The sequence below is a fragment of the Amblyomma mixtum genome, chromosome 3 (genome assembly GCF_055824585.1).
Source record: "Amblyomma mixtum isolate Tamu chromosome 3, ASM5582458v1, whole genome shotgun sequence".
NCBI lineage: Eukaryota > Metazoa > Arthropoda > Arachnida > Ixodida > Ixodidae > Amblyomma > Amblyomma mixtum.
The window spans coordinates 23,566,827-23,583,055 of NC_143014.1; the positions used below are offsets into that span (position 1 = coordinate 23,566,827).

The following is a 16,229-nucleotide window of genomic DNA, read 5'->3' on the forward strand; positions in this document are numbered from 1 at the left end:
TACATCCCTGGCAGTCCTCATACCAAAAACGGAGCAGTGCCCTGCGGTGGCAGGTGCTGCCATCGGTGGAGCTTGTGGCACGCAGGTTGCTCCTCTTCCCGAGCAAAACTGAACTGCCACCTGCCTCTGACGGTTGGCAGTTTGCCATATATTTACACACACACACACACACACACACACACACACACACACACACACACACACACACACACACACACACACACACACACACACACACACACACGCACGCACACACACACACACACGCACGCACGCATGCACACACACACACACACGCATGCACACGCGCACACTCACAAACGTACGCACACACGCACACACACACGCACACACACACGCACACACACACGCACACGTACGCACACACACGCACCCACGCACGCACATGCACAGACACACCCACACACACACACGCGCACGCACGCGCACGCACGCACACGCACGCACACACGTACACACACACACACAAAGCGTGAAAGGGCTAGCAGTGATATATTTGGGTGGTGATATCTATCAATGCGGAGGACGAGGGTGCAATCCCAGAAGAGCGCGAACTCAAACCTTGGTGGTAATGGCTCGGTGACGCATTACAAAATCTGCAGTACGTCATAGAAAGTAAAAAAAGCATAAGTAAGCCCCAAGAAGGCAGGTGGCGAAATAGCAATGTAGATTACAATGGCGCAAAACAAATTACAGTGATTACATGTAGTGACTATAGGTCAGCAATTTTTCTCTTAGTTGTTTCGAATGTGGAACGTTAAAAAAGGCAACAAAGCAATGCCACGCGGCGAAATGCAAACGTAGCACAGTACGGTATGAATCACGCCGTAGTTATACAAAGGAATAAAAAAACGCAGATGAAAAGAGAATGACATGCAGTGGCGTGAACTGTGCTGTTATTAAAGGGAATAAACAAATGCAAATAGAATTGCGTGTTACAGAAACGTATCATGCACTTGTAGGAAGGCACCGCCATCACGCGGCTCGGAAAGGATGGTATTAAGATGGCAGGTTAATTTTTCAACGCTTTCATTTATGTTTGACGAGGCAACTTTGAATTTATGATTCAGAAACGATCCCCTGACTTCTCTGTCGTGGCGTGATCGAAATCCAGATTCCAAAACTCTATCTCTGCTCTTGTGCATCATCGCTTCTCGCGTGCTGTGTTTGTAAGAGCAGTGATAAGCGCTGATAGCTGGCGTCTCACCACCCTCTGCTTTTTCTTTCCACCCGGCACTCTGCCGGAGTGGACGCATTGTGCCGGGCGGCGTAGTTTTGTGATGTCGACACTTCTGATCACAAATATAGAATAAGGTATTTTGTTGAACTACGGATGCATCCACTGCATTACGGTGTGTTGTTCTAAGGTTCTAGTGAAGGTGCTGACAATTTTTTTTTTCGGTTCAACATCTTCAGCCGCACGTTAGGTACCTTATTACGGAACGGCGCGCTCTCTGTGGAACTGTTATGTCGTGGAGAAGATGAAATTGCACAACTAGGAGGTGTTGCGAAGTGCGTCGGCTCCGGCCAAGTGGCCGGGGGATACAAGGAAAAGCAGAGGTCGCGGTGGTAAAACGCCGTCCTCCTGAGGCGATCATGCATTCGCGGAGGCTCCCTCAGTCATCATCTTCGCATATCGCTTGTCTTGTAAACGCAGCACGCGAGAAGCGATGATACCGGCTTCGCTCAAAGCGAATGGGCAACGCCTGAACACGCCAGTGCGCGGAAGGCGAGCAGTTTTGGCAGCGCCGAGGCTATGTTGTGCAGTGAAGTGACTGTGCGGGGCAGCCCGGCACCAGTGCTGTGGCGCACAACTTCAAATATTTTTTTCTCGTCTGAAACAAAAAATACCTCCATGCAAATTTCAACGCGAAGTTAAAATTAAACGGACTACCAGTTTAATTATATTTTGCATTTTTGCGACGCGCACTTCAGTATGAAATTTTCGGCTGAATACGCAGCACGACGCACTTTATGTGAACTTTTGACGTTTTTTTTTTCTGAACGTTATTCCGCTTAACTTTAGTTTAAACATTTTTTTTTACAAAGAGTACATGTTAGGGAGTGCCGATTAAAATTTTTAAAACTGCAAAAATGAAACGCCTTGAGCTCAAAAAACGAATTTAAAAAGCCCTAAAAACGCTTTATCGAAATTTCTTGATACATAATACGAAAGTACAACTCCTATACATTATTTAAAAACAACTTTGAGTGCAAACAACTTTGAGTGCATAAACAACTTTGAGTGCAAAAAAGAAATAACAATTTGTTTATAAATTTTTTGCAAAGGCCTAGTTTTGCACGTCTGGAAAATTCACAGGGCTGTCACTTCACGGGGCAATTTTTTTCCCGAGATATATCGAGGGAAACTGCTTTAGAAAGTTCAATAAACGGCCGCAGATTTTTCTTTAAGAAACCGAAGAGGGTAGAGCTGAAAGTCGTTTGAGCTGAAAGGCTGAAAGGCGTTTGAGCCGGATGCGAAAGGAAGGCCGCCTGGGGTGGGATGCGCCGCGGGGTGGGATGCGAGCAGTGTGACACCGTCTTGTGTCCTCGCAGGTGCTGTTCGTGTGCAGGGGCGTCGGGGTGACGATTCCGATGCGGCCTCCAGGTAAGGGTCTTGCTAGAAGTTTGCCGTGTTTCTCCAGCTAAACTTTGGTATAGTTGGGCCACATATGTCACACTTTTCGCTCCCTCGAATGCAAGGGATGCGCAACTGCATCCTCGAATAGCGCGCTATAGTCAGTCCATGGGTAGTGCACTGGCTTCGCTCAACACCAGTGGTGATCATATGATTTGCAGCCTAACGGCCCAAGCGACGCTCGAAGCGCATAGTCAGGTAGCAAACGGTAGGGGCAGAGAAACGACGTGCATCACAGGGTAAGACGACAATTCAGCGTGCCAGGGGCCTACTGGCGTTCACAAGGAAGGAATTTTAAGTGCAATCTACACAGGGGTACCGCTCGCTCCGTTCCTCTACGTGTTCGGCTGTGGCGCGAGCTGTCTGTACGAAATCAAGTACAAATTGTGAGCCACTTAGCCGAGTATGTCCTTGCCACATGTTAGTTTTGGCACTTTTCGTGCACTACAAGAAATTGCTTGGGCCGTTGATGTTGAAGCACTCTTCTGCCGAATGTGCCGTTGAAAGGCTTTGAATGCGCAGCCCGAGATCGTTCTCGCATTTTTCAACAGGTCTACGCCCTGATCTCATTTCCGACAGCCGTTTCAAAGTATTATGTCGTAAACCTGAATTGCTCAGTTTTACTCAGATAGCACGTACACAAAAAAAGGTAAGGGAAAGAGCAAACACTTGAAATAGCTGCGGACTGCCAAGCTGGACGCTTCATTTTCCAAACTTGTCGTCTCGCGCCTTGAGTCCACAAAAAGCTCGCACTTCTTTGTGGTAAGAGAAGCTATATCGTTGCCATTAGCTACCTCGAGAGGCATACACAGGTCGCATAAGAAGACACCCCGGCTGCAGGCAGTGCCTTGATGGAACGGTGTATAGGCGCATTTTGCCAGCGTTTCCTGCCTGGCGAAGACGAGCATCAGTGAGGTTGCGGTGTACGTACACATAAGAAAAAAAAAACGGTTTAGTTTTCAACGGTTGAATTATCCAGGGGCCGTACTTTATAAGGTATACCGATTTTCCATTGTCCATTTCGCGTCCAAATGGTCTTCTGCCATCAGATATACCCGCGCCTTTCAAACGGTATGCAGCCAATGGTGAGATGCATCGCAGCGCTCTGTCAACAGCAGGCGACCAACCTGGCCACTGGTTGCCATTAGCTGCGACATGTGGCCAATGGCGAGGTCCGGTCGCCAACCGCTCAACGGCCGGGCCGCTTCCCGCAGACGCTTGAAAGCCGAGGATGTATGTGAGTGACCCATGGCAGAGGAGCAAATGGGCGCGAAATGGACAATGGACAGCTTAGAGCCCTTTACCATAAGGGCTCCATGGGCGCCGCCATATTGCTCGCTGGGCTGTTGTGCACACCCTGCGCGGTACGTGGAAGCGGCAGCGCAACCGGTCTGCAACAGCCCGGAGAGGGTACGTTTCGACATCCTCCTCGCCCGTCGGAAAGGTCATACGATGCCGCCATCTCTGAACGCGCAAACGCAGCCTACGTGCGCGTAGTATGTACGCGTCGAAATCACCATTTCCAACATCAGTGATAAAAAGCGGCTTTTTGCTCGCTTACTTGCTTCCAGCGGCAGGCGACACGTTGCTTTAGCACCCGATGAGCAAGCTGGCAGTGTTGTCGCAAACGGAAAGAAAAATGGCTTCGTCGCTGTACTTGCGAATGAATTTAGTAGCAACTGCCAGGCTAACATATTTTCACATTACGCTTATCGAAGAGTGTTTATATGCCGATATATGAGAAGACGACGCGCTCCAACGTGCTTTTACCGTTGCCTGTAAAAGAAGGCGGAAAGTACAAATCCGGGCATGAGGAAGGGCAATACAAGCGCTATCCAGCAAAACCTCAGCGCTGCTGGCGACAGGTGCCGTTTCGGGTAAGCCAGCTTTTCGCTCATGTGCGCTGTGGCCACCAGGGTTTCCTTGGACGGGAGCAGCGGGTTTTATTTTATTCTATATCTTTTCGGGCCAACGCACACGTCAGCTCGATTTGTGCCGTCGAGCCGCCTCGGGTGCTGTCTGAAGAGGCGGCTTTATCTGCGACGCTCACGAGCCCAGTCCGTGTCATCGCGTTCAAAGCAGGCGAGCAGCGGTTTCCCAGGTTCCGGTGCCCGTGTGACCTGTAAAAAAGTAAAAAGAAGAATATCCATTTGCTCCATCCAGTGAACCATGTGTCTGGTTTTGTGATTAAATAAACAGGTAGCCGGCTGAGGTGCAATGACCAAATGCCCATCCTCACTTCCATTTTAAGGGAGAGTAACTTAAAACATGTTGTTGCCTCCTCTAGCAAGGAATGCATCCGGTGAGAACCAGCAGGAGATTACCCACAGAACACATTTCCAGTCGTCAACGCAGATTTCCTCTAGTATTTTTGGCCCTGAACTAGTAGTAACAATAAATTTTTTTGAATCAACAACCAAACATTCTATAATTCGTAGCGACAGAAAAAGGCTACAAATCTGTCGCTACGATAAAAGGACAACACATTTTGTCGTATTTTGGGCATGATTCAGTCGTTCTTTTCGACTGGGGTATTACATTGTTCTGTCTCTTTCTCTGTTGTGACAGCAGCTTCTTTACTGTGCGGAAGAGGTGGCTTCATTTTAGGTAGAGCGGTGACCCATCCCGTCTCTTTATAACAAAACAACAGGCGCACACTCAGTCAAGTGCTGCACACAAGGCAAGACAACACTCCGTAGATTTCTCAACAAACAAGGTATCGGTTCGTGAGGATCAGCTCAGATGCCCAGGACAGTATGTCGGAAAGAGCCGCAGCTGCAGTTGTGCGCCCACATTTCAGAAGAGAGACGCTGTAGGTCCGGTAGCTAAGGCCCACACAGCGCTTGCTCTCTGCGTTTGATGTCGGTAAGTGGGTTCCTTGTTTACGATGCAAAGAAGCAGTTGTTCTTTAGCGGCGCTGATTGATGCCATATTGCGCCAAACGCAAGAATCTCTTCGCTTTGCATGATACGCGAGGATCGAGGAGCGAAAGTGTTCAACGCAGTATAATTGGCCCTACAGCGAACTGAATCGAGAGTTAGCGTAGCTAAGAACCCCCGCAAATGTACTGATGGTAAAGATATTTTTCATTTAATTTAAGCCTGTCAGCTGCGTCGCAGTCAGTAGCCAAGAAGCTGTACCCATCTAGCATCACGGGTGCCGCTAGAAATACTAGCCGCCAAGCTGAACGCGACTGCGCACTCGTAACCGCGCGCTCAGCGGTTCATGCCACTTGGTTATGAGGGAGGCCGCCACTGCGGCTGTGATATGGGCACCGAATTAAACATCTAGGGCTACTGCGACGACGTTTGTACAAAGCGCAGTGTCCAAAGGAGTAGTCGGAAGAAACAGCGAGGACATATTTCAAGTTCTCCGCTATGCGTCCCGCCAGCGCTGGCATTTTTTGTTAATCATAATGGATGTCGTACAGGGTCCTGTAACCTTTACAACTCATACTTCAGTACTACCCCCACAACAGTACGCGTATTTACACTTTAATGCATGTCTTCACTTCAGAATCGATTCAAGAGGGTCTTTAAACAAGAATGTTGCTTTAATTCTTCTTTTTTTTTTTGTATAAAGTAGCTTCTGCCCCACCAAGTGAGTGGTTTGTCTTCTTTTCTGCCCTGAAGCGTTTATCCAGAGTATTTAAAACGAAAAGATGCTCATACTGAGTTTTGTTAGTCGTGATGTCGTCAGCACGCTTGTCTAGCTCGCTCGAACGCGTCCGGTCAGTCATACAAAGGAAGTGGATTTTTTAAGCAGCTAGTCGCTTCTGGAGACAGTGCTTCTGCTGAAGCGAAGACGCGCATAGACAAATTTGCCCTGGGAAGTTGTGGTGTGCCGGTTATAGGGAACTTTGTTGCGCAGCGCACCGTCCGCTTCAATCTGTTGTAGGGCACCTTTATAGGGACGACGTTAAACTCCGCTTACCATACCATATACCAAGGGTGGCCGAACTGCGGCTCCTCGCGGGTGCAAGTATCTGGCATCAACCACTTCTGCCTCTAAAGACAGCTTCCCTTAGTTTCTTGAAGAGAGGCGCACGCAGGCAGCTGTTGCTAGTTGGCGCCATCCTGCGGAGAATCTACGAAATGATGCGCGTGCAGCTCATAGTTTATAAATATTACCTCTATGGCCCAACCGATCCAGCCATTGCGAGTGACACCATCTCGCCTAGACGACGCCGCTTCAGCTGCTTTCAAAACATCGTGCTACACTTGCGGACGAACATCAAACTGAAGTGCTCCGTACTGCAACCGCGATATTTGAGCCGAACTTCATGCTTCACGAATGGGGCATCGCGTGCGGAGGCGCACTGAGCAATCGCTGCATGGGGGTTATTCTCAACAGGCTAGAAGCAGTAGTCGCCTTGTAGCACCAGCGTGCCAGCCCTAACAGTCAGAGCAGACCCCCAACTCGCGGTGCGGTAAGTCGCCACCACGGCGGGCTCGGGCCAAAGAGGACTAACATGAGTCCTCTTCTCGGAAGAGCGTTTATTGCTCCTGAGCAGTACACGCAGCAACACGCAACCAACCGTCGTAGCGAGGGAGCGTTCCGCTCGCGCACGGAGGTGAGAAAGTACAAATGGGGAGAACGCACGGGAAAAAGTGGGGGAGAATGTTCCGCTCACCTCGCGTGGCTCCTCGCTCACGGCCCGCGGCAGTCAATGCCGGGCGGTACGGTGACGGCAGCGGTCTCCATGGCAGATGTGTGATCCGTGCGTGTGCACGGCTGCCGCCAAAATGCCCGCGAGCCTCGGGAGAGATCGGAGAGAGAATGTGGTTAGGTAAGGACAGGGTAATCGACTGGCGCACGTAACTGTTCAACGAGATAAGTGGTACCATCGCAACTGCGCCAGGCTGCAGGGATAGGGGAGATGGGGATAAAAGAAGAAAAGGGGAAGGGGGAGAAGTGAGGGGATGGGAAGACGCCGTCGGATGTTGTTTCGGGAGGGGGGGGGGGGGGGGCAGAGAAGGGAGAGGGGTTGATGGATGCAAAGAGTAGAAGGCGGGAGGAGTAGAAAGACCCGACATAACCGCCTGATGCGCGCGGTGTGCACGTGAGGCGTATGGTGGTACAGGTGGGAACCAATCCCCGGGGAGATTTAAAAGAATAAAAGCTAAATTAAAAATTCAGTTGAAAAGATTGTAAGAGTTCCGACGGCTTAGCAGCGGGCGCTGGTGAACCGGAGCAGGCTTCGGAGCAAGAAACCGGAGCAGGCTTCGGAATACCTGGGAAATGGAGCGGCGGCGGCGTGAGTGCCCTCCCTACCGAACGGCACGCACATAACATATGAGGCAGGAGGTTCATGTGTATCCCCGCATCTGTTACCACCAGCTTTGTTCCAAAAATTTTTTTTATTGCCACGCCCTCCTTTACATTGCGGCTCTTCACTAAAATGATCGTATTTTACGGCTGTTTGCATATGTCCGTTTGGCCACTCCTGCCACATACCTAGCGCACCTGTTAGCGCTGTTTCAACGCCGCCTTAATTTTCTGCCTTTCATTAAAGAGCTTCGCTCTCATACCATGCCATACCACCTTTTTTTGCTCGCTAATTTCTTAAACTACCCTATTCATTCCACACTCAACTGCAATCACTGCACTGCACATGCACCTAGAAACATGACGGAATCACGCCGGGCTGCCCTCTGCTACTTCATTATAGCTAACTGAAATCAAGTCGGTTGTGGCACCTTCCTTACGTGGGCCTCGGTAAAGAGCACGCCAATGTCTGCTGTAATCAGTGAGAGGCGCCTCTGTTGACGATGTTGGCGACAAGCGCTGAGTTTCTTTAGCGTATAGCCAAAAAGCACTAACCTCGTAAATCACCAGCTTCCATCGACAGCATTTGAATGCTGTTCGCGGTAGCGGAGGCCTGCTGCGCGGCTGCTAATTCAGACCCAGTAAAGAGGGTCCGTTCAGACGAAACTCATTTCGCAGTTGGACCTCTGCACAAAGGCGCGATGCTTTTTGAATAACTATTGTAATGCACCATTGAGGATTTAACTCTGAGGAAAATAGAAATTTTAAATAATTAATTTTTTGGGTAATTCTTGATAATGCCTGCGGCCGCGAGAAACCTAGATTGACGCGAGTTGATTGTAAGCAAAACAACTGTCACAAACAGTACTTCCGTTTGTAATTTCTCATCTATTTTCATATATACGTATCGCTGGCAGCAGTAGTATTATGCCTGTTGCAGTGTTTTGTAACCAGGCCTGTCTTCTGCAAAATAAGCTGTATATTTTAAGTTCCCACATTTCTTAGAGATGGCACTGCTCTGATGTCGCGCTGCTGCAGCCGCCGCGGCCCTCGAGGGGTCCGCTCTGCATGCGCCGTTGGCTCGACAGACCACTCGGTGGCCATCGGAGCCGCCCGTGTAGCAGCACCCATTGGCCTTTGACTCGACACACTATCGGTTCAAGGGCCTTCAGAATGGCTGCCGTGTGGCAGGGGTGTTAGTCTCTCGATAGGCCTGATGTTTTTCCTTAAAATGGTTGCATTGTTATCCAGATGTGGGCAAAGCCAGGCATACGAATTCTTCGTCTTTTACGAGCTCCGTTAGAACAGACGAGAAAGCATAAATGTCCTCAGCAGATACACCAGTTCTTTTTTCTCTTAAACTGGAAAGGACCAAAGCCTATAATGCCAGCAGTTGGAAACATTACTCTGGTAGCTAGTAACTGCAGCTTTCAGGAAGGGCCAACAAGTTAGCTGCGTATTTTTTCAGCACGTACGTACGGATTGCAGGATTTTAAAGCACGGTTGTTTCAGAGATGTTTCACCTGCGAAAATATGCGGCAATAATAGCGATTCGCCCAACGCTGCCGAGTAAAAAGTTTCATCTTTTCAAAGTTGACATCAACGGCTAGTGGCTGCACACTCAATGTCGTTTGCTGGAAGTCAATTCCGGTCGTTCCACGCTCGATGCCAGAGATCCGTAGCGGCGTAAATATGGCCTCGGGATATTTTTCCGCCCTTGCCAGCCGGCAGCTGCCATGGTCCATCCGCGGCCATTCCCTCTCCCCGGAAGGGGCAGCGGCAGGGGAATCGCGGCCGCTGGCCACACCTCCGTAATGACGGCTGCTGGGCGCAGGCTTCCTCGCGTGACCCAGTAGGCGTGACGCCGAATGGATGCCGCACATGAAGCGGCAGCTCGTTTACTGTCCTTCTCTCGTTTTGTTGCCATGTCCAACGATATTTTACTGCGGACGCAGCGTAACCCTGCCAACTACCCTTTTTATTTCACCTTTCGAGGATCGACTGCCTGCATCGGCTGAAAATGATGCTCGCTTTTTTTTTTTTTTTTCCAAAACACCGGGTCGGATGATATCAAGGCCGCGGGCTGTTAACCCTCACTTCGAAGAGAGGCAGTTGCTTCAGAACAGAAGACAAGCATCGCTGTTCCCGCGATTGAAAGCCGGGGCCTGCTTCAATAGCGTCAGCCGGTTTCTAAACTCAGCAGTTCGCTGCGACGACGAACGCCCTCGGTAGACCGGGTGGGTCGAGCAGCCACGGGGTAGGAAAGGTCACCAAAGAACCCATGCAGCACAATGTGGAGTATGAAATGTGGGCCGCCGCCAGTCTCCAACATGGGCTCCTAGAAGTCAGTGCTGGTTTTGCTGCTCGGGTCAGCATCCGGTCCTCTTTTGAACCGGTGTAGGCAACCAATTGGGGCCGGTCTACGTTGGTTTTGCAAGTGGGCCCTGCAGCAGCCCACTGGGCTTCTTGTCGGTCTGTCAGTCTGTCCTCGCATTGCTGAAGGAGTCGATGCAGGTTGGCCGTGGAAATGGGGGCCAGGGTAGTCCTCCTAATATGGGGCCGATTGGGGTCCGATGTTGGCAAGCCCACTTTAAAAAAAAATGTAGCAGCACGAAAAAACGGGGACGAAATAGACACAAGTACGACAGGACGTATGCTGCTTGTGTCTACGTACCTGTATCTATTTCGTCCCCGTTTTTTCTTGCTGCTACGTTTTTTCAGGATGGATCAATACCAACTGGCCCAAACTTCGCTGCTTTTGCAAAGCCCACTTTAGGCTTGCCCACATATTTCCTACAGGAGGTGTTGCAAGAGCTGCTCCATGCATACCCATGGCGGACGCACGGGGTCAAACGTGACGTGCTGCCCGGGCAGAATATTAAAAAGCCCTTTACACGGCTCGTACTGCAGAATGGCAACGTTCTTTAGACTCGGAAGCTGGTCCCACCTGCTCGTGAGTCGGCGTTATGTGACTGTGATGCAACATTTAATCCCATCAACGGTTTACACCAGCTGACTCGGTCTGTGTTTCCAGTTAACGCAGTCAGACATTAGTTATGTTAAAAGTAAATTTCGCTTGAACAATCGGACCAAAACGCAACTCGAATTTTCAGCCTCATGGTGCGAAAAGGGACACCTGAAAGTGTTAATGATGGTCAAATCAGGAGATGCTTCTTTGCAAACCTCCTTCTCCCCACTGCGCGAAGAAGTGTCAGCAATGTTTGGGCCATCTTCTGACATACTGTGGGCTACTCATGGAGGCCGCTTCGAGACAGGCGATAAAATAATTACACTAAAAATCTCGAATTGATCAACAGCTCAAATTAATAATAAAACAAATAGGACATCCCCTTTGGTTTCGGTGATTGCTGGCTTCCTTCATGGATCTCAAGACGTTCAACGGGGAAATGAAAACACTTCACTCCTGCGAAACATCGGTATTCGTGTGTTGAACGGTAAATATGAGTCTTCTGCAGCAAAACATACTTTGAAACACTTGTGAAGACAGGGTCTGGAACTATAATGGCAGCCTGACAGCTGCTGAAGTACTGTTTAGTGTAAATTGAAAAAACATCACTTTTAAGGCGGAGCTAGAAGAATTAACAAAAGTTGAGAAATAAAACGCAATTAAGTGATATGAGGAATTGTAACATGGAGCAGATTGAGGAAGCACTAAAGCGCGGAGTAATTATGAAGAAGGTAGGAAACTAGGCTCTGGAGTAAGCCAAACATGCACAGTGAAAGAGTAACATTGCAACGTCATTAACTTAAAGAGAAAGATAGTTAAGGTGGAAGAAGAGTTGTTTACTATGGGTGTGCTAATACGCGAAGTCTTCGAATTTCGGATGAGTTCGCAAGTTCTACGGTCTAATGGTGGCACGCAGACAAATCCAATGTGGTTGCCGGGATAGTGATAAGACACCATCGTCTTTAGCGTATGTGTGTGCACCGTGCATTTGATCATCGAGTACACGAGTACGTTTAATGATGCCGCTGTCATTTGAGCGGCCGTTGTATTTAGGCGACGTAATGAGCGGCATGCTGCAGCGGCTTAGACACGAATCCCCGGTGCCTGGTAAGAAAGCAAAGAGATTCTTAATGCTGGATATAGATGGCAAAATTAATTTTGAAAATTAATAAAATTACATTACTAATTTCCTGAAAATCTCGCAAAAGTAATTCAGTTACATTACAAATTATTGCTCTCAAAAAGTAGTGAAAATTACTTTTAAATCACTTTTTAGCTTAGACGCTTTAAAAGTTGCGCATTGTTAATAGTTCCTACAAATTTTCCGATTGCTTTGTTTGCACCGCCACTGAGCTTCAAAGTGGGCGTCGGAAATTCGCCCCTCTTTGAGGAAAGGTAGCCCCAGTCCATTAAACAGCCGCTTTGTTGACCTGGATGAGGTCAACTTAGTCGCATCACTCTTCGATCAGAAATTCATCGTTCAACGCCCAATACGATCCCATCCTCCTGATTTTGAAGAACTTGCCGTAGCGCATCGATCGACTGCCTGCTCACGCTCATCTTCCCAGAAATGCACCAGGTGCAAACAAGCTGCCAATTATGCTCTTCAGGAGACACGTTGATTGGAATAAACGCCTGTGTTGTCCTTGAGTTCCGGCCACAGCAGCTAGTTTTCCCGAAAATTCACAGCCAAGTTTGTCAGATGTCATTCGAGACTTCTTGCCAGTGCGACGACGTGACAATATATATGAAGCAGTCTATAGGGAAGCACTCGCAGCGCGTCGTTGCAGTACGGCATGTCACGGTCACGGAGCTCTCCACTGCGGTGCGTCTGTGTGTGCGGTGCTGATGCCTGCGCGCATATCGCCTCTCGTCCGCGTGCGCCGCTTCGCTGGAGTGCTAGATTTTATTGCTTTGTAGATGATCAACCCTGCAAACGCGAGGCCAAAGCATGGCCGATACCAGGATGAGCACGGACTCATTACTCAGCAAAAGTAATTTCGCTATTAACTGATTACTTTTGCCATTAAATTACTGGCCCAGAGTGAGTCATTACATCACTGAATTACCAACCCAGAAAGGTAATGAACTACATTACGAATTACGAGGAAAGCAACTTGATTACTGTAATTTCATTAAGCGGTGGCCTTGTGGTAGAGCATCCTCCTCGCATTCGGTTTCTTTAATGGGTACAAGATTTCCCCTGGCCTGGTGCTCGGCTCTTCTAGGGTGAGATGCTTAGAAAAAGGGTCTGGACCACTGTTGCGTTGACGGGTCAGTGATTCGTTCCGCCGTCAAACAACCCTAAATCCGCCTCGTGCAGTTGTGGCCTAGTGGTCTGGGCGTCCGCTTCGGCTGCGGGAGGTGATTGGTTCGAAACCCACCGCCGGACACCCACCGGTAAAAATGGGTACAAGCCACCCCCGGCCCGGCACCCGGCTTCCTCAGGGGTGTGCGCTTGGAGGAGGCTCCGCAAACCCCGGTGCGCCCTTTCGGGGGCAAACCCAGTTTCGAACACTCGGCCTGCAAAGGTGGTTCATGTTTCACTGCAAAGTGAAGGGTTCAACTCAAGCCCGTACGCTCTAACCAGCGTGTCTCAAGACGTACGGGTTCAAACTACTGTAAGCGATCCTTCGTTCCGAAGAGGAAACTTCAGAGTATCACAGCTGACCAGACAGTCCGGTTTTTCCGGCTGTCTGACTTGCGAGAACTACTGCCATGTCTGATGCTGGACACTAACCTGCTGCGGTATTAAAACGTGCACGACTGAATCCGTGATCGTGCAAGGGCTTTGTTTAGAGACATCTCACGTACAACAAATGCTGCATCAAGTTTGTGTACGGCTCCATCAAGGTATGCGGAATATCTTTACTTTTCGCCGTCGAGTTCGAGACCCCATGTCAGAAAAAAAAAATAGTTTTTTGCAACTGTAATTCGCGCTTTGTCTAAATGTTGCATGCGAGTGTCCCCAGCGCACGACGCGAGTACTGCGCTCAAAAGGGCTGCATGACGCAAAATAAATGCATTCCCAGGCAGCGGAAATTTTGCTAGTTTGTAATAAAGCAAATTTATTCTTGAAACGATGCTCTTTTGTAACACATCGGTGGTCAGCACCGTGCAGGGACTGCAGTCTTCTTCGGCCTCTTTTTAACGGGCGTCCACGCTTGTGGATCTGTGAAGCATGACGTGAATTGGACAGCTCTTAACCAAGCCTTTGTAAAAAGGTTTGAAAATACATGAAATAAAGGTATTTTGCTGTCATCTTAGATGCAACAGATACAAGCCTTCAACACTCTTCCGTACAAAAATCAGCTCAGTCCCTTACTTTATACGCATGCATTTAAATTTTATTTCCCACAAGCAGCTAGTTAGTATAGAACCTATTGCCTGCAAAAGCTGTATTCGGCCAGATATTTGCATTTTATTGCAACTATTTTGATCATTTTACATGCTATTTAGTCACAACTGTTTGTTCTTGAGTTATATTCACTGTATATGTGTGCCAATTTTGTTTTCAGCGTTCCCTGCCCGAATTACACGGTGTTATGCTACACTGCACAAAAAGTAGTCACCTAGATGCTCTTTTGCCTGCCTCACGACAGTGCACAACAGCAAACGCGACCTAACCCGCTACAGGACACAGTCCCAGATAGCAACACATTGCTCACTGTTCAATGACATGTCAAGAAAAACTGCATCAGCAAAAGTGGCTTCATTTATCCACGGCAGCATACACTAATACTGTACGTCGCGTCGAGTGTTTCACGAAATCTCTCCTGATGCTAAATCCCTGGGGGTAATATTTAATGAATTTATGCTTGGGGACCATCGCACTGACTACCTGCGCACTAAACTCTCGAAGGCTTTATGCCTGCTAAGGAAACGTATGTTTTTTCTCCCGGTCCACCAAAACCGCCTAGTATATGTCGCCCTGTTTGAATCAAATTTGCGCTACTGCCTTCTAGTCTAGAGAAATGGCACCATGAAGGCAATGTATAAGCTAATAATAATTTTAAAAAAATCTCTACGAGTGATTTCAAAGCAGCCTTATGATTCCCACACATCTCCATTATTCACTAAACTCAAAATCGTGAAATTACAGGACCTGTATGACCCTTACAAAAATGAGCTCTGAATTTCTGTTGACGCAATGTTGAGCATGTGTGGAGCCAACAGAAATTCAATGGAAAATGGAAATTTGAACTTGTGTTAAGTTTACACAACACTCATTTAACAGAATTTCTGTGCCAAAAACTCACCACAAATATGGTGCATAATTTCTGTTGGATTTCTGTTGTTGTTTTTTTTGAACACCCACCAGAAAAATGTTCAACAGTAAGTGCTTTGCAACCATCCGTGGCACTGTGTGAGACTTTATGAGCTGTTCTGACAGGAGAATGTAATGCTATGCTAGAAATCAGCTGCTACTCTTGATTCATGCACAAAGAAAACGGCGCGAAATACGGGAACAAACGAGAAACATACACGACAGTACGAGCGACACGCGTGGCGCTGGTCCTGTATCGCATTATACATGTTAAGAACGCATGCAGCACCTGTTAAAATTCTCGTAAACAGCTCAAAGTCATTTTCTTGCATAGAAAAAAGTGCTAGAAGTGCAATATGCTCTATCAGGCATACCTACTTCAGAGGATTCGTATGTGCGTTCATAAAAAAGGGCGCTTGATCAGTGCTTTATTACTGTTGTTTATGAATGAATCAAGCTCTTCAACTAACAAAACGTTGCATGTGAACTCGATTACTTCTACTACATATAAAATAAATAAATATTAATAGTAATAATTGACATAACTTTGCTGATCTGCAGGTCACCACCTGCGCAGATCCGGACACCCCTGGGTAGGACTATATAAGGGTTAAGCCGAGATTGCGCTTAAGACGGAAAAGTTATGAAATCTTAGTTCATGCTATAGCCTCGTGTGAAATACTGTTCCTTGCTGTTTATCTGGAAGCAATAAAGCACACACGGAAACACATTGCGCTGTCACGTATGTGTGCGCACAGAGCGTACTTGACGGATTGCCAACGTGCACAACTGAACGTCAACACCTGAACCACATGTTGCTTTTAAGTTTGTGTTCAGTCTATAATTAACAGAAAATCAACACAAAAATCCACAACGGAATTTCAACTTAAAACACATAGGACAATTTTCAACACATGCTCAACGTTTATCAACAAAAATGCCACAGAATTTCCACACCTTTTAAACAGTGCTTATTGAGGCAACTTCACAAAAATTCCACAGAATTTCAACACCGGTTTTTGTAACGGTAAGCTACTGTGAACACTTAAATCTGAAACACGTACAAG

At 48.0% G+C, this 16,229-nt stretch overlaps 1 protein-coding gene across 1 annotated transcript in view; it reads left to right on the plus strand.

Annotated features, from left to right (window-relative positions):
• LOC149349435 (uncharacterized) overlaps positions 1 to 16,229 on the plus strand; it is a 127,075-nt gene that overhangs the window by 55,308 nt on the left and 55,538 nt on the right. Inside the window, exon 3 of the mRNA XM_089576777.1 lies at positions 2,578 to 2,629. Within this exon, the coding sequence (XP_089432903.1) occupies positions 2,578 to 2,629 (52 nt within the window). The remainder of the gene's footprint in view (positions 1 to 2,577; positions 2,630 to 16,229) is intronic.